Source organism: Neoarius graeffei, chromosome 7, assembly GCF_027579695.1.
Source record: "Neoarius graeffei isolate fNeoGra1 chromosome 7, fNeoGra1.pri, whole genome shotgun sequence".
Classification (NCBI taxonomy): domain Eukaryota; kingdom Metazoa; phylum Chordata; class Actinopteri; order Siluriformes; family Ariidae; genus Neoarius; species Neoarius graeffei.
The window spans coordinates 18,470,694-18,498,049 of NC_083575.1; the positions used below are offsets into that span (position 1 = coordinate 18,470,694).

The 27,356-nt window shown below is 39.7% G+C and overlaps 1 protein-coding gene across 3 annotated transcripts in view; it reads left to right on the top strand.

Moving 5' to 3' along the window:
- Positions 1 to 23,151, top strand: part of itga9 (integrin, alpha 9) — a 259,270-nt gene extending 236,119 nt beyond the window's left edge. For all 3 annotated transcript variants that reach the window (XM_060925348.1, XM_060925349.1, XM_060925350.1), the window contains 5 exons: positions 10,754 to 10,879; positions 12,097 to 12,216; positions 12,378 to 12,473; positions 14,962 to 15,081; positions 21,176 to 23,151. In XM_060925348.1, the coding sequence (XP_060781331.1) occupies positions 10,754 to 10,879; positions 12,097 to 12,216; positions 12,378 to 12,473; positions 14,962 to 15,081; positions 21,176 to 21,274 (561 nt within the window). In that variant the 3' untranslated portion in view covers positions 21,275 to 23,151. The remainder of the gene's footprint in view (positions 1 to 10,753; positions 10,880 to 12,096; positions 12,217 to 12,377; positions 12,474 to 14,961; positions 15,082 to 21,175) is intronic.
- Positions 23,152 to 27,356: the final 4,205 nt, after the last annotated feature.

A 27,356-nucleotide genomic window follows, 5' to 3' on the forward strand; every position in this document is an offset into this window, starting at 1 on the left:
TGGTGCTTGAAAGTTTGTGAACCCTTTAGAATTTTCTATATTTCTGCATAAATATGACCTAAAACATCATCAGATTTTCACACAAGTAATAAAAGTAGATAAAGAGAATCCAGTTAAACAAATGAGACTTATACTATACTTGGTCATTTATTTATTGGGGAAAATGATCCAATATTACATATCTGTGAGTGGCAAAAGTATGTGAACCTTTGCTTTCAGTATTTGGTGTGACCCTCTTGTGCAGCAATAACTGCAACTAAACGTTTCCGGTAACTGTTGATCAGTCCTGCACACCGGCTTGGAGTAATTTTAGCCCATTCCTCCGTACAGAACAGCTTCAACTCTGGGATGTTGGTGGGTTTCTTCACATGAACTGCTTGCTTCAAGGTCCTTCCACAACATTTCAATTGGATTAAGGTCAGGACTTTGACTTGGCCATTTAAAAACATTAACTTTATTCTTCTCTAACCATTCTTTGGTAGAACGACTTGTGTGCTTAGGGTCGGTATCTTGCTGCATGACCCACCTTCTCTTGAGATGAATCTCAAGATGTCCTGACATTTTCCTTTAGAATTCACTGGTATAATTCAGAATTCATTGTTCCATCAATGATGGCAAGCTGTTCTGGCCCAGATGCAGCAAAACAGGCCTAAACCATGATGCTGCCACCACCATGTTTCACAGATGGGATAAGGTTCTTATGCTGGAATGCAGGGCTTTCCTTTCTCCAAACATAACGCTTCTCATTTAAACCAAAAAGTTCTATTTTGGTCTCATCTGTCCACAAAACATTTTTCCAATAGCTTTATGGCTTGTCCATGTGATCTTTAGCAAACTGCAGATGAGCGGCAATGTTCTTTTTGGAGAGCAGTGGCTTTCTCCTTGCAACCCTGCCATGCACACCATTGTTGTTCAGTGTTTTCCTGATGGTGGACTCATGAACATTAATATTAGCCAATGTGAGAGAGGCCTTCAGTTGCTTAGAAGTTATCCTGGGGTCCTTTGTGACCTTGCCAACTATTACACGCCTTGCTCTTGGAGTGATCTTTGTTGGTCGACCACTCCTGGGGAGGGTAACAATGGTCTTGAATTTCCTCCATTTGTACACAATCTGACTGTGGATTGGTGGAGTCCAAAATCTTTAGAGATGGTTTTGTAACCTTTTCCAGCCTGATGAGCATCAACAACACTTTTTCTGAGATCCTCAGAAATTTCCTTTGTTTGTGCCATGATACACTTCCACAAACGTGTTGTGAAGATCAGACTTTGATAGATCCCTGTTCTTTAAATAAAACAGGGTGCCCACTCACACCTGATTGTCATCCCATTGATTAAAAACACCTGACTCTAATTTCACCTTCAAATTAACTGCTAATCCTAGAGGTTAACATACTTTTGCCACTCACAGATATGTAATATTGGATCATTTTCCTCAATAAATAAATGACCAAGTATAGTATTTTTGTCTCATTTGTTTAACTGGGTTCTCTTTATCTACTTTTAGGACTTGTGTGAAAATCTGTATGATGTTTGAGGTCATACTTATGCAGAAATATAGAAAATTCTAAAGGGTTTATAAACTTTCAAGCACCACTGTATATATACATACACATACACACATATTAAAAAAAAGTTCCAGGTTTTGAAGGATATGTATGAGCTGAAGAGGCTACAAAAGTATGTATATATCAACCCCAGCAGTTCCTCCTCTAGGGCAGGAGGGGCGCTGCAGCCCCTCTCGCTTCAACAAGATGGCGGTGGCCAGGATAAAGTCTCTCAGTGATAATGAAAGAAAATAAGATATCAGGGTCACAATAAAACAGTCAGTAGGGTTGCCCAGTGAACATTACTCAAGCAGACCATAATAGTTTCCTCCGGAATAAAGAACCAGACTGAACAAAGGCCAAAAAAATACCGCTGGCTGTTTAAAAATTGTTCAAGAACCAGTGTCCATACTAACACAGTTAGCCAAAAAAACTGAGCACCATCCCCACTTAAGGTTAGCGCAATAAAAGTAAATAGGGGGCCATTTACAAAGGCCTGTTGACAAAAAAGTCACACATAACAGAACACATCAAAGAAAAGTGGGGGAGAGAGGGTAACCTTACAATATCAAACGAGGTCTGGCTGAATGTGTGTGAACTCCAGTGGAAATGTACAAACTTTCATATGTGGAGGGAGTTTGGATGGAAGTGTTTTATTAATTTTTTTTTATCACACCAAAGCAAAAAGTATGTGTGGTGGGAGGAGATGCTAAATGTTGGAGACAGTGTGCATCTCAAGAGGCTGACCATTAGCATATATTTTGGGACTGCCCAGTGATAAAACCATTCTGGGTAGAGATTCATAATGCATTAAGAAAGATGTTTGATACTGACCTGCCCTTTCAGTTTCTCACTTTATTTTTAGGACATGTTGACTTCCAGGCAAGGTGCACTGATGAATATTTGTTTGGTATTTTAATATGTGCCTGCAAAAAAGCACTTACGAGACACTGGCTGCTCCCTGAACCCCCTACAATACAAGAATGGATAAATATACTAAATGAGATTTACAATATGGAAAGGATCACTTTCTCTCTCTGTCTCAAGAAAACTCTGTTTATTAAGTTATGGACTAAGTGGGTCAAATATGTAAAACCCATACGACCAGACTTTATAGAGGTGTCAAGTGAATGATTATGTAAAGTTCTTGTTTTCCTGCAACTTTAACTTTACTGTATATGCACATATATGTTGAACCCCTTCTTATCTTTCAAATTTGTAATTTAATTTAATCTCCTCTTCTCTAACCTCTCCTGGACTTACCTGTCACTCTTTACATTCTTTTATGTAAACACTTAATCTCTCCCAAACTGTATAAAGTTCAGAAATACTGAAAATGTATGGAATGCAGAAGAGATAATACTACTGGTTTGAGGAATGTATGCATCAGAGGTGGACAAAGTACCCAACTTCATTACTTAAGTGAAAGTACAGATCCCACTGGTCAAATGTTACTCCGATACAAGTGAAAGTTGTACAGTCAAATTTTTACTTAAGTTAAAGTACTGAAGTACTTGCTTTTAAAAATACTTAAGTATTAAAAGTACATTTTCTGTCAACGCATTGTTGTATTATTGCCACAACGCTTACAATACCTAATGGCTCTGAAGCAACTGACTGGATTTACTGACTAACTTGTAGAACCTGTAGAATAAACGCCTGGTAGAATGTTACAAAATGAAACACACCTGAACTGAAAAAGAGCCATTGTCATTTAATTTTTTTTTTTATTGTAACACTCCTCCCCAACCACACAAAGCAGCATGGTAGTGTTCTGACCCAGCTCTGGCAGTGTGTGCACACATGCATGTGTATGTTAATCAGGAAGACAGTGGAATAGCTGTAAATGCAGCTTGCTCAGAAAATAAAAGTGACAATTCAACCTGCTTAAAACCCAGATCCACACCTCGAGCTTAATAACTGCCCAAAAGCAACATTGCTTTAAGCAAGACCAAAAAATGCAAGACCATCATCTGACATCAAAACAAAAAATGGCAACAATTTGTTGTGACTGACTAGTACAATACTGTCCATCTCACAGGTCTCGCAAGTGTATGTATTTATGCACATATGAGTCTGCCTGTGGAATCATGGTGGTTTAATGTTAAGCTAGCTAGTCAGTGAAGCTCCACCTGACATGCTAGCAAAATCTTTTCAAGCTCAAAATCATACTGGGTAGCTAATGTTACTAGAAATTAAACATTTCTACATTCTGTTTATTTGGCAAGATTAACAGAAACATGAAGTGAAAGCACTTCAGATAAGCTAACATTATTCATGTTAGCATAACTCCGTTTTTACATGCTAACTAACAGTGTGGGCGGCACGGTGGTGTAGTGGTTAGCGCTGTCGCCTCATAGCAAGAAGGTCCGGGTTCGAGCCCCGTGGCCGGCGAGGGCCTTTCTGTGCGGAGTTTGCATGTTCTCCCCGTGTCCGCGTGGGTTTCCTCCGGGTGCTCCGGTTTCCCCCACAGTCCAAAGACATGCAGGTTAGGTTAACTGGTGACTCTAAATTGACTGTAGGTGTGAATGTGAGTGTGAATGGTTGTCTGTGTCTATGTGTCAGCCCTGTGATGACCTGGCGACTTGTCCAGGGTGTACCCCGCCTTTCGCCCGTAGTCAACTGGGATAGGCTCCAGCTTGCCTGCGACCCTGTAGAACAGGATAAAGCGGCTAGAGATAATGAGATGAGATGAGATGAGATGAGACTAAGGCCCAATCCCAATTCTAATTTCTACCCCTCCCCCTCCCCCTTCCCCTTGGCCCTTCCCCTTGAAACTGAGCTACAAGGGATAGGGCTTGAAATTCAACCCCTACGTATTGGGATAGCCCTTCAACGATCGCATACGTCATCACGTACCTCCGTCAGCGTTTACGTTAGCAAAACGCGACCAAATGCGTCACTGGCTGCGACCAGCCGCTACAGTCAGAGCCAGAGGCAGAACCAGAAATCTCTGCTGGCAGGGTGTGATTTGTTAACTAACACCACTGAATGGGATATCTTTGGCGCTTCGTGCACCACATCCGACAGAATGAGGTGTCAGAACACTCATGTAAACAATAAAAGCGAGAATAACAGAACAAAACGTACGCAGTCAAGCAACCGAAAACAATACTCACTCCCAAAGCTATTTAGCAGCAGCTTGGATTTCAGAAATCGCTGCTCATTCTCAGCTCGAAAGCGAATCAAGCGGCGTGTTTCCTCTGGATAACAACTTAAAACACGTTAATAATGGAGAAAATACATTTATGACAATCTTTCGCCGCGGGAACCGCCATCTTTCTGAAATCCACATGAAATCTCGCTGAAATCCGCATGGCATTGTGGGAAATCACTCAAACCCCTTCGTTCGGAGTCAGCTCCAGGAAAATCTCCGTTTGGAGGGGTACAGAAGCCCTACCCCTTCCCCTACCCCTCCGCGTTAACTGGGATTGGGATACCCCTACCCCTTCACGTGAACGCGCAAAATGGAGGGGAAGGGCCAAGGGGTATGTCCAAGGGGTGAAATGGGATTCGGCCTAACAGTGTCCAAGTTAACTAACTATGTGTTAACATTAGCCGTGGACAAGGCTATGGCAACTTGGTAAGCAAATCCATAGAAAGTCATTTGACTAACCAGACTACATAGCTATAGAGATCTTGCATGTGACGTCACAGCCGATCCAGATTGTGACAGACGCCATCTTGTCGGTCAAACGCCATATTCCGCCTTCTACTTCTACTTCTGGTTCTACTTCTGCTTTTACTTCTACCTTTTCTTCTGGAAAACCCTACTATATACAATTCTACTACAACGGCTGTGGCTACAAGCTCTCCCTACATGTGCACGGTTTTTATGTTTTTTGTGTGTATTTTTGCGTGTTGTTCGTCTGTACCGGACTTCAATATCCACTACAACCATATGGACTTACTGGACATTGGTTTCCAGCAGAAAATGACGGTTTGTAGCGATTTCCATCGCATGCACAACATTCCGGACGAGAAAAAAAAAAACATTCTGGACGAGACCAGATTGCGAGACCAGCGGGGTCTCCGTGGATTGTTATCGGAAGCAAAGCGAAGGAGGCAGCGCCGGGAGCCGAAGCAAAAGCGAGGCTACAGGCAGAGCCGGCCTGTTGACTAAGCTCAGAAAACAGCCACTCAAATCTCCACTGCCAAGCCTCTACCTCTCCAACGCCAGATCCATGTAAACAACACGGACGATTTGGAATTACCTTATTCTATTCTATAATTGGCTGGACTTACCCATCCAGTGAGGATCATTTTCTTGTTTACAAGATGCCACATCTGAGTCACTGACAAATCCTGAATTTCTGTAAAGAAAACTGTCCAGAGATTTATAAGCACGCAGTGCTTCACCACTGAACAGCGAGGAAAAGTTGATGAGGTAATCATACACGTCCGGGTATTCCGCTGGCAGTTCAAAATCCGGTCGTGAAAACTCCGTCCGGAAAGCCATAAGGGTCACAAATCTGTAGATCGTTTATTTTAGACATGCATCTAGTTATCTGTTCATTAGAAAAATGAGCCGTGTAGTCCGTCGGTTGAAATTGATCCATTCTGTACACGAGTGCAGCAGTATTCAGCGGTGTTTTTGACCGACACGATGGCGGTTGTGTACTTTCCGGTCACGTGACTGCAAGATCTCTATTGCAACATTATCGCTAGCTCTAAAAGCACAGACAACTTCATTGCAAGCTTTCTCTTGGAATAAAATGTTTACATACCTCAATATGCTCCCGCAGGTTGGACGGCAAGTTTTTGTAGGCTGTGATGTGCGCCGTTTTAGGCAAACAAAGCAAACATTTAAAATGAAACTTTTTATTCCTTTCAGAAAACTGAAACGTGGGTTCTAGGTAAAGCCAAGAGTGTGTTCATTCCCCAGAAGAACCGCCTCCTTCCATTCTGCCATCAACTGATTGTGTTAAATCATGCTGCGGAGAAATCACTGAACTTGATTTTATACAGTCTGTGGATGTGATGTGACCCTAGTGATTACTGTTGGGCTGTCTCAGTGTCACCAGTGAAAAAAACAATCATGTTTTAGAAAAGAAAAAAACATCCACTTTCAAAGCCACTTCATAGTAACAAGTAACGAGGACCTTGATAGAAATATAGTGGAGTAAAAAGTACGATATTTGTCTTTCAAATGTAGTGAAGTTAAAGTCATAAGTTGTCAAAAAAAATTAATACTCAAGTAAAGTACAAATACTCAGAAAGTGTACTTAAGTACAGTACTCAAGTAAATGCACTTCGTTACCTCTGGTATGCATTACAATCTGCAATCCCAAAATAAAAAAAAAAAAAGTCAATAGGGGGCTGCATGGACAGTGGCAGCAACCCAGGGAGCTTCAACTGAGGTGATGAGCCTGAATTAACTGGGCATCGTTTGCTAACAGTAACAGCCTTACCAGATGAATGGGTTAGGATGTCTCCTGCGGTGGTCTGCATTAGCAGTTAGTCAGGCTAGCCTAGCCGACACCAGGTTCTTTTTTATTTTTATTTAATATTTATTGAGGATGCCAACATCACAGAGTGATTTACAGAAGGGTCCTCAAAGGTTCAGGCTAAGGTGTCCTCGCTACATGCAGGCAGAGACTTTGTAAAGGTGGTGGCTTCCTTGACAGAGGAGAATCATTTCTTGTTGCTATCTCTATTGGTGATCTGGAGCCTTTCTGGGTACAGGAGAGCCGGACGCAAGCCCTGGTTGTAGAGTGTAGCCATAACATCTCAGTAGACCTCTTGCTGTTCCTGGACTTCAGGGCAGAAATTCTCGTAGATGCGAACCGGGTTGTCGTGATATCTGAGGTTGTTCTGCCATTTGTGAGCTTCCTGAATCACTAGCTCCTTTACTTGGTGTTGATGGAAGCATACAATCACCAGTCTGGGTCTGTCTCCTGGCGGAGGCCTGGCAGCCAGCGTGCGGTGTGCACGATCAAGCTCCGGGGGGGATTGCAGCACCTGGTCACTGAATATCTCCATGAGGACATTAGAGAAGAAGGCTGTGGGCCTGGGACCCTCGATAGATTCTGGTAAGCCAACAATTCTGGCATTATTTTGCCGACTCCATCCTTCCAAATCAATGTTTTTAGCCTTGAGTTTAGCACATGCTTCTGTTAGCTTAGAGTACGCTATCTCGAGGGCCTGGAAGCGGTCTTCATTTGAGTTAGCGTTAGCCTCCAGACTTGCAATTTGCTCTCCGAAGTCGTCACAGTAGTCTGTACAGTGTTGAGTTTGGCTTCAAGTGAGACCAAAGCTGATTTGAGTTCAGAGGCGAAAGCTGCAGAAATGGATTTGCGGTGCTCCTTGAGTAGGCTGGCCAGAGCAGGCATGCTAACCTGCGTAGCCTCTGAGGGGTTGTCTTGTTTAGCATTGTCCTTCTTAGATTGTCTAAAACTATATGACATGATGCAGTCTAAGGACAGCGATTGCTTTTATCGAACAGAAAGGGGGTAAATTTTAGGTTGTAAAAGGTTTTTAACAAAAAGTAGTGGGAGTGTGTGGTGTGTGCGTCTACTCCTTTCCTCACATCACCGGAAGTCCATTTCTTAATTATTTTATCAAGAAATTTCAAGACTTTCGAACTAGCATTATTCAACCAGGAGCCGATCACTCTGTGTCAATACCAGCTCCCAACAGACAAGTGCACAGTCATTTCACTTGGTTTCAACCAGTTTCCTCTTCTCACCTAGCTGATATAGTGCTACACACGAAGTCGTCTAACTAGCCTTTGGACATTCTACCCTCATGTCTGTTTAAGGTCACTTTCAGGGTCATCAGCTGTATCATCTCATCTATAACAAAGATGGTAGAGTGCCTTGGTGATATCAAATGCTGGATTTAAGATCAAATATATTTGATTCAAAATTTCCTCCAGCTAAATGAAAATAAAAGAGAGGTCATTATCTTCTGCCCTTCTTCCTCTAACTGCTTAAATCAGCACTCAGGTTCTTTATTGGCAACAGTCCGTCTTCATGACAATGATCCATAATGATTATCATCAGGAACCTTGGTATAATCTTTGAGTCATCTTTTAGATTCAATAAACAAATCTCTCTTGTTGTTAAATCCAGATTATACCAACTGAGACAAATTGCAAACTGATTTTTTTTGTGTGTCACAGAAGGACTTGGGAATATTTATTTGTGCTTTTATCACATCTAGACTTGTCTATTCCAACTCCTTATGTGTGGTTTTGGCTTAATCTGCACTAGCTCGCCTTCAGCTGGTTCAAAATTCAGCAACTAGATTTTTAGCTGGCACTAGGAAAAGGATCATATCTCACCTGTACTAACTTCTCTCCACTGGTTACTGGTGAGATTCTGCATTAAGTTTAAAATCTTGCTGTTTGTTTTTAAAGCCTTACATGGTCTTGCTCCAAAATATATTTATGATCCCTTTCAACCCCACTTGGCACTGAAAGGTCACCCAGCCAACTACTCCTTGTAGTGCCAAGATCTCAGCTGAAGGGGTGACAGAGTTTTCTCAACTGTTGCCCATAGGCTTTGGAGTGATTTTCCACTTCGCATTAGGGCATGTAATTCTGTCAACATTTTAAAAACATTTTTAAGACCAATTTCTTCTTCTTTGCTTTTTATGGTAATGGTTTTTAATGTGATTATGTGAGAGGCCATGGTACTAGGTTGTTTTTTTTTCCCCCGAATGATTTGTTTTTTGGATTGCTGTTTGTATTGTGCTTGTAATGCCTTTTAGTGTACAGCAGTTTGGCTCAATCTCTGGTGTTTTAAATGTGCTCTATAAATAAACTTTGTCTTGAGGTTAATATATGAGGATGCAGTAATCAATCTGATCCAATCAGCTGTCCATTTACACATACTCAGGAGCACGAATAGGACAGGAATGGGTGTTGTGCCCCCCCCCCCTTTTTTGTGCAAATGCTTGTATGAATGATTTATTAATAAATCTGTTTGTATCCAGAGTGATAAATGAGGCCCATTGTACAGAAGCTGAGAGTCCATCATTCTGTGATTGTGACCTGTTTTTAATTGGTCATTCAGCATCTAACATACAGTATCTTAAATTGCTTTTGGTTTGATTTTAACATTTTAATGTGTCTAATTGACATTTTAGACACTTATTTTAGACTTTTTAGGCGTTTTAATGATAGTATGCCATTGAGTGGAAAAGTTACCACTGAGCATTGGTTTATAAATACTGCCCTCTGACGAGGTGGTGTTTTAATGTAATGTGTTCCTGTTCTTTAAAGACAGTATTTTTAATATTGGATTGTTGGTAATGGAATGAGTGAGTGGTATTGTTGAGGGTAGTTGTAAAACTGTCATTTGAGGAATGGCACCGTACAGTGATGCAGCACTGAGGGTAGCAAGAGCAAAACAATGGAGAAGCCATTAGACATTTCCACAGATGGAAGTACCTTGTCTGATGGGAGAGGACAGAGGTGAAAAAGGTGAGAGGGGGAAGAATTGCCTAGGGACACTGGTGTAAGATGGAGGTTAAGTGATAAATCACTTGAAATGAGGAAACCTGTTCAGGAGGAGCCTCTGAACTCCTACTGATTGACCATCCTTTTATCTCTTAAATCACTCAGCCGGTCAGAGTTCATCCATGTAGAATGAGGATGACTATCCCAGCCAACCTCAGACTCATCCGATATGTCAATTATCTTTATAAAGCTACTCTGAAACTGGAAACTGGAATGAAATTATGTAGTGTATGTCGAAACTGAACTAATACATTTATGCTGTAAAAATTTAATGGAATACAACAGTTTTAATGCATGGTTTCCTACAACATTCATCGACTGAAGCAGCCAGCACTCATTGCCTCAGACCTTCAGCTGCTTGTAAGGCATTTCACAAAGAGAAAACTCACAATGCAGCTATTCAGAGTGCACTCGTATGCCATTTTCACAGTCAAAACCTTGGACAATATCAGTGTATCAGCACGCTAATGTTCAGGTTTCGCATCATTCAAACTTGCAGCCTTCACATGGTATTTAAACAGGATGCAGGCACTCACATTCAAAAGATATGAATCTCCCACTGAACTTGTTTTTGCGCTTGTTGTCACTCTCCTAATGTTTGTAATGTATTGTTTTCTGTTCTGTTCCTGTGTCAGTTTTCCTAGGTTTTCAACTCTGACTTGTCTTCATGCTTAACGTTTTCCTGATAAATGTCTGTTAGTGAGTCCTGTGTAAGTGTGTGAAAGGCTCTTGTGGTGTCCTCCAGGTAGCTGAGGGCAGAGGGAACTGTACATGGCATAGAAACCCCACACCATGCATCATCCCCCAGGACAGAGAGAGTATTTTCCACACCATATTTGCGTTCTTCACCAAGTCTGGCAGGAAAGTCTTGGTAAGCCAAGAATGTCATTTCCTGTTCCCAAAAAGTTAATATTCTATTGAAAATTGTGTTTGGAGATATTTATTTAGCTTGTTATATGGCTTCTGGCTGACCCGATGGTGCAGTGGTTAGCACTGTTGCATCACAGCAAGAAGGTTCTGGGTTCAAATCTCGTGGCTAACTAGGTCCATTCTATGCGAAATTTGCAAGTTCTCCCTGTGCCTGTGTGGATTTCTCTTGCGTGCTCCCTCCAAGTGCTCTGGCTACTCTAAGGCTACGTTTACATTAGACCGTATCTGTCTCATTTTCTTCGCGGATGCACTGTCCGTTTACATTAAACCGCCTGGAAACGCCGGGAAACGGGAATCCGCCAGCGTCCACGCATTCAATCCAGATCGTGTCAGCTCCGGTGCTGTGTAAACGTTCAGAATACGCGGATACGCTGTGCTGAGCTCGAGCTGGCGTCTCATTGGACAACGTCACTGTGACATCCACCTTCCTGATTCGCTGGCGTTGGTCATGTGACGCGACTGCTGAAAAACGGCGCGGACTTCCGCCTTGTATCACCTTTCATTAAAGAGTATAAAAGTATGAAAATACTGCAAATACTGATGCAAATACTGCCCATTGTGTAGTTATGATTGTCTTTAGGCTTGCCATCCTTCCACTTGCAAGTGTTAAGTGATATGCGCTGGGATCACACACACAGCGGCTCAGTCCCGAAAACACTGCTAGTGTGCTTCACTCGCGCGCTCTGTGAGCTGCGCAGGGCCGGAGTGCGCACCCTCCAGAGGGGACTCGCTGTTCAGGGCGGAGTGATTTGGAGCGCAGGATGCCTGCGGAGCCGAGCGTATCCATGTATTGGTGTTGTTGTGTGCACGCAAATCGTGTATTGGTGTTGCTGTGTGCACACTAATCGTTTTAAAAACATTAATCTGATGATCCGCTGATACGGTCTAATGTAAACATGGGCTAAATTGCCTGTAGGTGTGAGTGTGATCATTTCTCTTGCCCCAAAGTCAGCTGGAATTGGCTCCAGCTTACCCCACAACTCTAACAGATAAGCAGTATAGATAATGGATGGTTTCCATGAACTATGTATACCTTGTTACTTTTAAACCACCATATAATATTGTACCAAATACCTAACTGCAGTTCTTGTGTTGAGCAAAATGCAAGAGTGTGTGTGTGTGTGTGTGTAATATGATGATGGTGACCTCTGTCTACAGGACTGTGACCGGCCAGGAAGAGCCTGTCTAACCATTTCCTGTAGCCTAGGATCCCAAGCAAAAGATGAGGCTACAGTAATTGATGTGCAAATGCTACTGAACACTGAAACACTTAAGAAAGTAAGCTCTTTCTTGACCAATAATAATAAACATGTTCACCACCCAAAAAAGATGTGAAAGCAAAAATGTGCAAAACTTTAATCTTCTATGATACTTAACCAACACCACGCCAAGCTTCCTTCCAAATACAAGTAAATAGTCCCAGTTTGTGTTTAATGCAGGACAGCTCTTCAGTTATTCAGTTTGTTACACGAAGCCATGTCCAAGTGGACAGCCGAGCTATGGAGGTGCCCACTGGCCTACCAGAGGACATTTCTGTGAGTAGCAGTCTATTATCAGTTCTATTTAAAAAATACTATACTTAGCATTATGTCAAGGCAGTCCATTTTATACTCTGTACACTTGACTTAATTGCTTATTGCATGACATTGAAGAGAAAGCTGACAGTGAAAATTTTGAGTCATGACCCAGATGCTCCAACACTCTCTAAAGCTCTAAGCACAATGAGATTGATGTTGGCAGGAATGCTTTTACTATACTTTATGCTATATAGCCAGACCCCCACTAAAGACTCGTGGATATGAGTTGTTGAATAGTAAGGAGGAGACTGAGAGGTGGTGGAGCAGAAACATCATCAATAGTAGAGAAAGATGGAAGATATGAGAATTTATAGGAAGTTAACTCGGAAGAAGGTGGAGGCCTGATCTTTCCCTCCCTGTAATTCTGCCTAGGATAGTGCAGATTGGCAAAATGTAGGAATTTGTTTTTTATAATCAGATGTAGCCATATCTCACAAGCCATGCAGCATTAAAGTAATTTGGCAACAATGGTTTGTACATGTTAGAGATGTGGAATTGTGATAAGCAGTGTTGTGGTTCAGGGTTGGATTTAAAAGTCTATTTTTGTTACTGTACTTCAGGTTAAATTCTTCCACATTTTAAGGTCACAGGCCATATATTGTGTCAGTAGTAAAAGAGAGAGAGAGAGAGAGAGATTACATTGACTAGTGATTTAAGTGGGTCTCTTTTGGATACCCTTGAGAGTCAGTATACTCGAATAATTATGTACAGTATTTATGAAAATCTCGTATGACAACCCAATATATACAACCCAAATTCCAAAAATTTGGGACGCTGGGTAAACTGTAATTTAAAAAAAAAACTGTGATAATTTGCAAATCATGGAAACCCTATATTTCATTGAAAATAGTACAAAGACAACATATTGAATGTTGAAACTGAGAAATTTTATTGTTTTTTGAAAAATATATGCTCATTTTGAATTTGATGTCAGCAACATGTTTCAGAAAAGTTGGGAGAGGGCAATAAAACACTGAAAAAGTTGTGTAATGCTATAAAATCTAATTTGGTTAATTGGCAATAGGTCAGTAACATGATTGAGTATAAAAAGAGCATCTCAGAGAGCCTGAGTCTCTCAGAAGTAAAGATGGGGAGGGGTTAACCGCTCTGTGAAAGACTGCATGGGCAAACAGTGCAACAATTTAAGAATAGCATTCCTCAATGTAAAATTGCAAAGAATTTGGGGATCACATTATCTACAGAATAGAATATCATTAAAAGATTCAGAGAATCTGGGGAAATCTCTGTATGCAAGAGACAAGGCTGAAAACTGACAATGGATGCCTGTGATCTTCAGGCCCTCAGGGGACACTGCATTAAAAGCAGACATGTGTTTGTAGTGGAAGTCACTGTATAGGCTCAGGAACACTTCAAAAAACCATCACCCATGAACACAGTTCATTACTGCATCCGCGAATGCAAGTTAAAACCATATATAAACAATATCCAGAAACACTGCCACCTTCTCTGGGCTCAAGCTCTTTTATGATGGACTGAGGCGAAATGGAAAATTGTCCCGAGGTCTGATGAATCAAAAGTAGAAATTCTTTTTAGAAATTATGGACACCACGTCCTCCAGACTAAAGAGGAGAGGGACCATCTGGCTTGTTATCAGTGCACAGTTCAAAATCCAGCATCTGTGATGGTATGAGGGTGCATTAGTGCACATGACATGGGTACATGTCCCCGAACTGTTGAGCAATTGAAATTGTATATCAGGCAAGAATGGGACAACATTTCTCTTTCAAAACTACAGCAACTGGTCTCCTCAGTTCCCAAACATTTACAGAGTGTTGTTAAAAGTAGAGGTGATGCAACACAGTGATAAACATGCCCCTGTCCCAACTTTTTTTGAAATGTGTTGCTGACATCAAATTCAAAATGAGCATACTTTTTCAAAAAACCATAAAATTTCTCAGTTTCAACATTTGATATGTTTTTGTCCTATTTTCAATTAAATATAGGGTTTCCATGATTTGCAAATTATCGCATTCTGTTTTTATTTACAGTTTACCCAGCATCCCAACTTTTTGAAATTGGGGTTGTATTTCACTTCCCTTCAGTTATTAGTTATTTTTCTTTTCCAAAGTAATGCACTATAAACACATTGCCTTTCTTCATATCTTTTAATGTGTAGATGAGCTGATAAGATACATCTTTGCATTTATATATAATCACTGTAATATTTATAAAATTAAATATGTTTTCACATGTATTGAATGTGTTAAAACCAGGCAGCCATGCAATAGGTGATCCAGACACTTCATTCCAAATACATGACTGTGGTCTGCAGTGAAATCTAAATATCACACATTTTGTCTTAATTAAAATCCAACTATGATTGTCTCAGGCTGTGATGGGTTTTTTCCTTAGATATACCACGTCTGTTAAATATGTGTGAGAATTTGTGTATATTTTTGTTTAGTTTTCCTTTGTTACGTTGCAGCTGGTATTTGAGGCACTGCATAGTCAGGAACCCAGGGGTTATGTGGTGGGTTGGATCATTGCCATCAGTCTGCTTGTGGGAATCCTCATCTTCCTCCTGCTGGCTGTGCTGCTCTGGAAGGTATTGTTTTAGCCTATAAAAACCCAAATGATTGACTAAGAGCAAACAGTCTTGTGACGTTGGGCTTTAGTCACAGTCATGGTTATCCTGCTAGCTGTGTCACCCTTTACCTCCTGACCTGGAGACCCTGTACATTTACATTGCTAGATTGTTTAAATGATTTGCAGTGGTCATTGAAGAATGTGAAACATCAGATAATATTGGCCATATCTAGCACTGACAATACCTGCCCATGTACACTGGAGATGTAGTAATTTCATGATTTAACCCGAATTAAATTGCTTTGGCCCTGCGATGACTTGGCAACTTGTCCAGGGTGTACCCTGCCTCTCGCCCATAGTCAGCTGGGATAGGCTCCAGCTTTCCTGTGACCCTATAGAACAGGATAAGCGGCTACAGATAATGGATGGATGGATGGATGGATGGATGGATAAATTGCTTTGCCATAACTCAGGCAGCAGCAAAGGCTCTCAGATTCATTGGAGAAACTGTTCAGTCAGTGCAAAAGAAGCACTTTCACAATGTTATAATAATGACATGGTATTAAATCATGCTACTTATTTGCATATTTCTCTCTAAGATGATTTAAAGGCATTCTTCCAGGATACTACAGTCCTGGTCCATTAACAGATAGTGTGGGAGTCTTTCCTTCCCTTTTGATAAGCATCACATGTCCCAAAGGTCTAATTTATACTGTCATTTACACAATTGTCTTGTGAAGAGCTGCTTTTGTTGGAAAAAATAGCCTAAGGGGCCAGCTGAGGGATCCCATCCTGTCATTGCAACCATGAAAAGGACAAAAACAAGTGCTCACATTACTTTATAGCTCTCTAAACAGACATGGCAATGAAACTGATTTCAATCTTGTTCCCCACAAATTCTTACTTTTATTTTCTTTTATTTTCCACTGGGAAAAACACAACAAAATGTTGGAATGTTGGTACAGGGATACATTTCCCTCCCATTCCCCAACACCCTGAATCTGCCAAAACAAGCCCCTTTTAAACAATCTGCTCATATTCAGCATGGAGGAAATTCAGGAAATGCCAAAGGAGAACAGAGGTCTAGATCAATAAATAGCACTCAAAGCAAAGACAAATTCACTGAGTCACTCAGAGAGGAACATCATTTTTACTGTTATAAAGATATAGGTGACTATACAGTAAAAACATATATGTCTGTCCATCAGTGCATCTGTTTAATAATTCAGTCAGTTAAGGTTTTTTTTCTAGGGTCCTTGGAGTCAAGGAAACAAGGCTATAATGCCCTTTCCCAAAAGGCACCCTTGTTGTTCTCACAGTTCCCATTTGCACAAGTTTGAAGGGTGGTGTCCTATTTCTCATTTCTCAGGACTTCAAAATGGTGCTCCTGAGTGTCCTTTTTGTAGCCTTAATGTGCTCTTTAACAAAGTGTGCATAAAAGTGGATTCAGCAGCAGTCTCTAACCCAAAATTCAAAGAGAGTGTTGGCAATGATCAATCATAGCAATAGGAATAAAACAAGACAAAAAGAACTCCAAAATGAAGTCCTTGTGTTTTGATATTAATTTAGCTTCTTATGAATCAGCATTAGGTTTCCAACTTCCATGAAACAAACTCAAAATAACTGATTAACCAAGTATGATTCATTATCTCCTCAGGATATTACCTAATGATTGTTTATAGCATCCATATCATTTTATAGAGATACTGCATGCAGTCAATATGATGTTTCATTTGAATTTCTCAAAGTGATCTTGTACAATTTTTATTTTCGTAAAGGAACTGACAAAAAGGTAATGAACTCCATTTTTCTTCAAATTTGACATTTTCACTCAATATTGCATTGTAACCAATTACTTGATTATCAGGATATTTCAGTGCAAAACCTGGTTGCCTCTGCCAGAAGGTTCAGACTTGATTGTAGATAGAGTTTTCAACAAGATGGTGAGGCAAACATACTTCACATGACAATCTCAGTCTCCAGATTTAAACCTCAGTGAAAACCAGTTGGAAGAGGGAAGTCCATGTGCACAAACCTAAGAAATAAAGGGGCTTAAATTATTATGCATAGAGGAATGGACCAAAATCTATTATGAGTGTCTCCAAACTTGTTGGACCTTTGAAAGTATTATTCTCTCCAAGGCAGATGTTGTCCAGGATAGAAAACACTTGAGTAAATGTACATTGTTGTGTATTATTTTTTACCTTTATTTATTTCGGCCTTCAATTTACTTCTTACAAATCCTGAAAGTCTTTTCTGTCATCCAGCCAATAATGCTCCACATCACTAGAATGGGCTGAGTTTAGCATCCAGACATTTCAGTTCAGTCACGTTAATTAGTGTAGAAAAATTAAGAATCATACTAGTTTGTTCTAAGCTGTGACCTCCTCATGTTACACAATGTAATTAGTTCTATGGCTGTCTGTGTGCATTTGAAAATGAATAAGCCACCAGACTGCAGTGTTGAACCTGCAGATGAGTGCTTGGCTTTACCTCAGAAAAATGTTTGACTACGCTGGAGTAAACAAAGAGTCATATAAAATGAGGTGTCTCCTTTACCTCCTAAGAAGGCATGAATTTCATCTAATTTGAAAAAGCTTATTGAGGTACCTTTAGTATATTAAATTACTAATTTGCTATTTAATTATATTTAATTAACCTGTTTTGTCGGCAAAATGGTGTGGTTGTTTCAAAACAAAAATCATCTAACAGTTTTAGATAAGTACTAAAGGTTACTTTTCACATAAAAAAACATGATATTAACTTAATTTCATCAGTTAAAAACATTTACCTTTTAAAACTTTTTTTTTTTACTTTCACCTCAGTGCATTTTTGTGCCAGACACTTTCACTTTTAATTGAGAAATAATTTGACACATCTGTACTTTCACTTGGTTATAAGTAATGTTTTAAAGTAAGTAAAGTTTAAGGAAGTAATTTCTCAGTATTTGTCCACTCCTGGGAGTTCGTTTTGAAATCAGTGTTTTGCAGAAAAAAATTAATTGTGTCAAAATATAATTTATTGCATTTTTATTCTTTGTGATTTTGGCTCATTTTCACGAAGGGTGCTAATAATTCTGGAGGGCACTGTAACTAACTAGGTGAATGCTAATGTTCTTAAACTACTCTGAGTGAATAATGATATTATTAGTTATAAAAACAAACAAACAAACAAACAAACAACAAGCAGTCATTCAGCCACTACAGGAGAGGCAAGTGTAACCTGCCTTTTACTTCATGAAAAACTGTGGGTGTAAACACTGTGTTCACTAAATCCAGCTTGCATGAGTTCAGACCAGGTTCTTCACTTGCAACAATGACACACAAATGCTATGTAACAGTGTCCTTTGAGGAGAATCTTGCACCTGCTAAACTTTAGTGTGTGTACATGTGTGTGTAAATGTGGGTGATGGATAAATATTTGGTTCTCTTTATTTATTTAGAAGTCACATCCATGAGGTCCTTCATATCTAGCAAGCTTCTAATGCTACCAAGACAAAGAATTATTAATTTTTAAATACATCTTATTTTGACATTTCCCCATCATAGGTGGAAGAGACTTGATTGCAATAGCAGAAATATCACATTATTAGTCTGTTTTAATGTCTAAATAGTTCAGTGTAAACATGACTGCATTGAAAAATCAATTAACTTAAAATCTTTAAAAATATCTCATTATCTCTAGCTGCTTTATCCTGTTCTACAGGGTCGCAGGCAAGCTGGAGCCTATCCCAGCTGACTACAGGCGAAAGGCGGGGTACACCCTGGACAAGTCGCCAGGTCATCACAAGGCAGACACATAGACACAGACAACCATTCACACCTACGGTCAATTTAGAGTCATCAGTTAGCCTAACCTGCATGTCTTTAGACTGTGGGGGAAACCGGAGCACCCGGAGGAAACCCACGCAGACACGGGAAGAACATGCAAACTCTGCACAGAAAGGCCCTCGCCGGCCACAGGGCTCGAACCCGGACCTTCTTGCTGTGAGGCGACAGCGCTAACCACTACATCACCGTGCCGCCCCTTTAAAAATATATATACATATAAAAATGAACTTCCAGTAGAAACCTTTGCTCTTTGGTCTTATCCACTAACCCATTGTCTTTCTCTTTATGTCTGTGTTTTGTGATAGTGGCAGGAGTGGCTTGTGATCACAGATTTTGGTGGGGCAGGTACCATTAATAATGAAGCTACCTTAAACAAAATAAGGTTGAGAAACTATCACACTTGACTCATGCTATTGGCTATCTCGTGAATTTATAGAGTAACCCCTTAATAGGCAGTTGAGAGTAATGATGGCAACATAGCCATCCTGCACACAGTCTACTAGCTGTGTTTGCGACAGTAGGTGTGTTTCCTGTCACCAGCAAGGCACACATAGAAGAGTTAATATCATTAACCAGGGTTGCCAGGTTTCAGATAAATTTCCACCCCAATGACATCTCAAAGACCGAAGATTACCCAAAAAATTGAACATTGGAAAAGGAAGAGACATTTAAACACACTATATGCACTTAAATTTATTAGATTTACCGGTAGGTTTGGTTATTTGCTATAAAACAAGATCTTGGTGGCCATGGAGGAGCAGTAGATAAACTGTCCAGTAGAACTGGTATACTGGTATACTTCTGCTCCCCGAGCATGGGAAGCATGATTTGTGCCACAGTAAACCTCTTAGTGCTCATTGTTACGTGAGGCAGTGAGTGTGCAGCCCCACATTTTAACAAGATCTACAAAGATATCAATGGAACATCTGCCTAACATCAACATTTTTAAAATCATTGGTCACTGAAATGAGGTATTTAATATTTCAAAGTAGTTTAAAAATGCATGGTATTGTGAATGAGGACTTTACACTGATCAGCCATAACATTAAAACCTCGGACAGGTGAAGTGAATAACATTGGTTATCTTGTTACAATAGTGGGATATATTAGGCAGCAACTGAACAGGAAAAATAGGCAAGCAAAAGGATCTGACAAGGGCCAAATTGTAATGGCTAGATTACTGGGTCAGTGCATCTCCAAAACGGCAGGTCTTATGGGGTGTTCCTAGAATGCAGCACCTACCAAAAGCGGTATAAGGAAGGACAACCGGTGAAGCTCTGACAGGGTCATGGGTGCCCAAGGCTCATTGGGGGGCAAAGGCTAACATGTGGATGTTACTTTAACATGTACCATTTACCACATTGTTGCAGACCAAGAACAGCACTTCATGGCAACAGTATTCCCTGATGGCAGTGGCATCATTCTGCACAGGCTGTAAAATTTGTTCAGCAATGGGGTGAAGAACATGACAAAAAGTTCAAGGTGTTGATTTCAAATTCAGTCTGAACCATAGAGGCTCCAACTCACAGGAATTAAATGATATCCTGCTAATGGCTTGATGCCAGATACCACAACACACCTTCAGAGGTCTTGTGGAGTCCATGCCTCAATGGATCAGAGTTGTTGTGGCACATGGGGAACTTGCACAATATTAGGCAGGTGGTTTTAATGTTATGGATGATCGTGTGCAAAGCTTATCATTTGTTGTTGAATTATTATGTTGTTTGATTTATCTGGTGGGGTTCTGCCCCAACTGTCCCTATGGACAAACCGCCACTAGAGAATGACCATCATTAAGGCCATCTAAATGTAATTTATTGTTACACAAAAGTATAAGGCAGTCAAGTAAAGAAGCAGGCCCTGTTTATAACATTTTGAGTGCCGAAACTATCAGTGAGGATTATTTCATTCCTGTTAAGGTCAAAGATGAGAAGAAAATCACTTATTATTTCCACACAGTGGTGGACAAATATGTTTAAGTTATGGTCAGAGTTGTCATTGAGGTAAATACTAATTCACCATTTTATAACTGTACAGTATTAATTATATATAATTTTCAGTTGAAAAATGTAACCAAATTAGTTAATAAGTAAATTGGTATGATCTAAGTAAATAGTGCTACACCAAAAGCCTTCTCATCACAAGGCTTGTGTAAAGTTTGGGAGTAAAAAGTTATTAATTAGCTTTTCCTTAGCTTTAGAAATTGACTCATATGTCAGAGAATGTCACAATATGTCACATACTGACATGCTTTTTTCTTTTTCCCCCCTTTTTTCTTGCCAGATGGGATTTTTCAGGCGGCATTACCGAGAAATAATAGAAGCAGAAAAGAACAGAAAAGACAGTGATGAGAGCTGGGATTGGGTTCAGAGGAGTGAATGAGAGCCTGGGGTTGTGTCAGATGACCCAGTAAGCTGCTGCCCTTCACCACGGATATGTCCTTACACTCATACCATCCAGTCTTCCATATGTGGAAGAGAAGAATATTCTCCAAATTTTTCGGAGCCTTGACACTTTTTTGTAGGTAGAAATTAATATTTGGTTCACCAGATATGACTCATAGTGGAGTTCCATATGATCCCAACAGAGGTGGCTGCCAGTTGGAGCGGAGAGACAGATGGAAAGAAATGGAGACTTCCACCAAAGGATATGGATATTGCATCAAAACTAGCAGATCATAAAAACCCTCAGGGCGCTGTTTAAAAGCAAAGACCTATTTATATATATATATATATATATATATATATATATATATATATATATATATATATATAAAATATGTATATGTGTGTGTGTGTGTGTATTGTATAAATGAGAATTTCAAGAGGGCTTGTAGATTTTTGGCCTTCAAACATATATTTTTGGTATTGATGTTTGAAAGCACTGATTACAGATACATGCTGAAGACTTGATAATCTTCATGTAAATCAATATTCCAGGAAGAATATATAATGGTAATGAGTCGGAAACATTTGGGTTGTACCTCTGTTTGCTTTCATTTCACATCCATCCAATTTGCAAAAGATATGATGTTTTTGTATTTGGTTTTGGTTATCAGTTAGAGAAGAAGCAGAGGGGCTCATGTCAGTGCAAGTTACCAATTCATGCACATTTGCACTGGATAATACTCCATTTTATAAATGACATATGAATAATTTTATGCAGTCCCTTTAGTCCCACATACCTTCTTTGATTTCTTTTGAAAGTAAACAATAGCATAAATTGTCCACCAATATAATAATGCAGAAATCTTGAATCCAACCTTTGCACGCATTGTTCTCTTAAAGCTTTCACTGTTTTTGTAACGCTTTCACTGATTTTGTAGTATGATTATTCTTAGCCTCTGGTCAAATATTGCACCTAAAGATATCAAAATGTGTTGCACTTCATGACTGAACCTAAGCTCACTCTTTGGGGCTTTGGGGAAAAGTTTTATGTCAACACATTGGAATGCAAAGCGCCCTCATAACTCAGAGCACATCAGTTATAAAGCAAAGCCCTACTCCAAGCAGAGGTGTGCAGTCATGTTTTTTTTTTTCAAAACTATTTTTCAAAACTTTGTATTCAAGATCATTGGCCAATGAAGCATAACTGTAAAATGTAAAACAGGATGTAAAACAGGACACAGTGAACATAGAAGCTGTTAAAATCCATAATTATGTTCTGGTTTCTGGTGTGCGGGTCTAAATCAGAGAGCAAACTGTAGACATAATTTTCCTTCAATTTTTACTCATAATCTTTATCATACACTGAATCCACAACCTGACATATGTATCATTTTGTTTGAATGAAAAAATAATGTTTATAAATAATATAATTATTTGTTAAAAACAGATGTGCCATCTGGCTAAGAATTTTTTTATAAGCTTTATTATTGCACCAGACTTTTATACCAAAGTTAACAGATCTTTCCAGTTACTTCACTGCTTATATTCACATTTGCTGATGTACTGATATCTGAGAGATTGACATGAAGAATATTGCTTGTTGTATGAATGATCCATGATGTCACTGGCATGGTAAACATAAAAACACATTTCTCCTCTGCACCTGGCAACTTTTTCTTTTTTTCTTTTTTGCATGGACGTGCATCTGAGAGAGAAATACTTGACATTAAATAGGTATTTAAGTATTGTATATTAACTGTGAGTGCTTTAGCAGTATTACTATTATCACTTTTTTGAGTAAACTACTGTCACATAGTTTCATTTTTTTGTAAATGCAGTGAAGTCTATGTTTTACAAGTTATGCAAGTTGTTCAAGGTGTATATTTGTCTGTTGATGTTTTTTTTCTGTTTAAAAATTAAAGTTCACAGTTGGATGTCTTTTGTGTACTTTAAATGTGTGAACTCTTTAGTGATGTTTATAGTAACATCGCCATCTAGTGCTGTATAAGCTGCACTGGACATTTTTTCTCATAAAGACTTTTTAACATAAAGCCAAAGCCTTCTTGTTTCGTGTTAGCAAGGAAGCATAACTCCAGAAGAAAATGATAATAACTATATTATAATTTATTACAAAACTAAACTTAAAGGTTTCAAGGTTTATTGTCATTAACAATGAATTTGCAGTTGCATCACAAGCAAAGGGACAAGTACTCCCATCCTCCCAGCTACCCACAAAGTGACATTTAACATACTGTGCACACAAACATGCAACAAAACACAAGCGCTGCCATCTTAACCTCATCTCATTATCTCTAGCCGCTTTATCCTGTTCTACAGGGTCGCTGGAGCCTATCCCAGCTGACTACGGGCGAAAGGTGGGGTACACCCTGGACAAGTCGCCAGGTCATCACAGGGCTGACACATAGACACAGACAACCATTCACACTCACACCTACGGTCAATTTAGAGTCACCAGTTAAGTCTTTGGACTGTGGGGGAAACCGGAGCACCCGGAGGAAACCCACGCGGACACGGGGAGAACATGCAAACTCCGCACAGAAAGGCCCTCGCCGGCTACGGGGCTCGAACCCGGACCTTCTTGCTGTGAGGCGACAGCGCTAACCACTACACCACCATGCCGCCTCCCATCCTAACCTTCCCACATGTATTATTTATTTCACAAATACTTATGTATTTATTCACAAATATAAGTTACTGCTCCTACAGTAGTTATTGCACAGTTTCTGGTTCTTTCACGTATTGTCATTTTCAGACAGAGTTATTTCATATAGCAATTACTTGTCCTGAAAACCATCCCATTGCTTAAAGATGATTTATACCTAAACTACGTATTTGCTTTTATCTGCATGTTTGTTTTAAAAAAAAATCTATACCCTGCACTAAAATGACATCGTAACTTATAATCATCTAAGTATTTACCGAGATCATTGGCTCAGGTGACACTTGTTGCTATTAGACACAAGCGAGCCAATCACAGAGCTTTGACAGTAAACTACATTAATAATTTGTTGCTACTGTGCTGCTGGTGGTTACAAGGAGCTGCTACAACACCAGGTAATTACAGAAGTATTTTTATTATTATGGACAATTTCCCAGTTTTTAAGATCAAGACTATTATTTTTAAATTAGTTTTATTATTTTGTAAACTGTAATAATCTTTGCTGTTATGGAAGGCTTTTAAGGTTTTTTTTTTAATATCACAGGGCCAACAGTATACAAACTATATACACATACACATTTGTTCAGTATATACACATGCCATGCTATATACACATGCCATGTTATTCTTGATGATTTATACACGTGTGTGTGTGTGTGCTATTATACTTTAATATGCTGCTAATATGAGATTTCATTTTCCTCATAAGTGATGGCATCCCAAGTAGAAGACAGCTTGATAAAGACCAGTTTGATTGAGCAGGTTGTTGCCCCCATCGCTGCTCATATTTGTTACCTCTTGCTGCTGTCTGAGACAGATGATGAGACAGAACAGTTCATACAGCTGGAGGCTTCAGCTCGTGCTGTAGCCAAGGCCTCCAAGAACATGGCTGATGTAGCATCAAGGTTAGTTGAAATCACGAGAAATTAGCTGGCCATGTTGAAAATGGTGTACTATGCAAATGGAATAAAAATGTATTTTAAAAAAAGCACATACTTACTGGCTACATTATTAGGAACACCTAGGTGTTCATACAATTTTCCAGACAATTATATGGCACGTGCCTAATGCATAGACTCATACAAAGTTACAGGTCAAGCGCTTCAGTTCATTATCACATCAATCACCAGAATGGAAAAAATCTCAGTGACAGGCTGAATTTCAGTAACTGTGGATTTTCTGGTATTTTCACATACTCTAGAGTTTACACAGAATGGTGTGAATTAAAACATCTAGTGAGCAACAGTTCTCCAGATGGAAACACTTTGTTGATGAGAGAGGTCAGAAGAGAATGGCCAACTTAGTTCAGGCTAACTGGAAGGCTACTCTAACTCAAATAAACACTCTTTACAATCATAGTATGCAGAAAAGCATCTCAGAATACACAACACATCAAACTTTTGAGGCAAATGGGCTTTAACTGTAGAAGATTATATTAAGTTCCACTTCTGTCAATCAAGAACAGGATTCTAAGACTACAGTGAGCATACAGTAGGTTCACCAAAACAGGTCAGTTAAAGATTGGAAAAATGTTGCCTGTTTGGAAGAATCACAATTTCTGCTGCAACATGAAGATGGTTGGATCAGAATTTGGCATCAGCAGTTTGAATCCATGGACCCAATCTACCTTGTGTCAAGAGTTCAGGCTAGTGGTGATGGCAAGATGGTGTGGGAAATGTGTTCTTGATACACATTGGGCCCCTTAATATCAATCGAGTATGCCACAGCATATCTGAGGCTTGTTTGCTGACCATGTGTATCCCTTTACAGATACAATTTACTCATAATGGCTACCAGCATGTTATGCACCATGTCACAAAGCAGAAGCTCTACAGCTGATTCCATGAACATGACAATTAGGTCAGTGTACTTTAATGGTCTCCCCATTCACTAGATCTGAATCCAACAGAGCATGTTTGGCATGTGATAGAATGGGACAGCTGACACGTTTATGGCAATTATCTGATCCAGGCATGTCAACATGGACCAGAATCTCAAAGGAATATTTCTAACACATTGGGAATCCATACCATAAAGAATTGAGGCTGTCTTGAGATTTAAAACAAAATTCCAGTACACATTATATTTTTCTAGTACACTACAGATACTCAAAGCCAAATTTCTAATAACATAGCCAGAGTGTTCTTTACATCAGGAGTTCTCAACCTTTTCTGCTTTGAGGCCCACCTATTCATACTTGTGACAAGTTGGGGCCCATTAAAAAAAGATCCCCAATTATTTTGGCTTATCTATTCTATTAGAATCTAATAATAAGTGTATTAATGGGATGCAACATCACTCTCTTACAGACGGGAGCCCAGGAATTAAATAAATGCAATAAAACCAAACTGTTTGTAATTGTAGGTATTGTATTTAAAACTGTATGGATGTGCCAGAAGCCAACATAAAACCATGCATACAGGGCATTCTCAGCCAAAAGGGATTAATGATCCAAAAGTGGAGTCTGGTCGAGTAACACAAGAAGTTATTGCCATGTTTGTGTACAGCAAACAAGCAAGTTATTAAAACCAAGAAGTACACTCAAAAGAAACCACTCAATGGGATAGATCCTTACACGTTAACAGAGAAGGATTTTAAATGTGAGTTGGAAAATTATCCATCCATTGCGTTCCCCAACATCTCAAACTACCTGGTGCTGCAGACATCATTCTACATGGACAAACAGATGAAAACCTGGAAGAGTATGGAGGCATATAACTTTTTATATGTGGCTGGGTTAAAGATCTGGGTATCAACATGCTACAAGGTGTTAAAAGCTCCAAAACATGAAAATGTGGATGGATCTAAGTGCAGGAAGAGTGTTTATTAACAGGCATGATATTTACAAAAACGAAAGCAAAACAGAAAGCAGAATCATAAAGCAGAGTACTTAAACAATGTTATAAACATGGCTAGAAACAAATGTGACAGTGATAATGATAATACTTCGCAAAGCCTCTGTAAAAACAGCGTCCGCATCTGCACATGCTGATTGTGCTCAAATCAGTATCAGGTGTTTCCCATAACGACTAGGTCCCAAGCACAACACGCTCCGTGAGCGAGTGCGGCCGCTCGAGCTGTACCAGACTCAAGTGCGTGAAGGTGGGACAGTCAAGTGTTCACCTGCACACCACAACTTTTAGCTCACATGTATATCATTATGCATTGCTACCAAAATGCCTCATTTTCATTGATAACCCATCACAAAGCATCGCAAGCTGTAGTGTGACTGTAGCTTAATGAGGCGGATGTGACGTCGGATGCAACACAGCAACTGGACCCTACTACGAGTAAAAATTAGCTTCAACTTGGGGAAAAAAAATCGCAGCCCACTAATGGGCTGCAGCCCAGTGGTTGAGAAACACTACTTTACATTATACTACATCCCACAATGCAA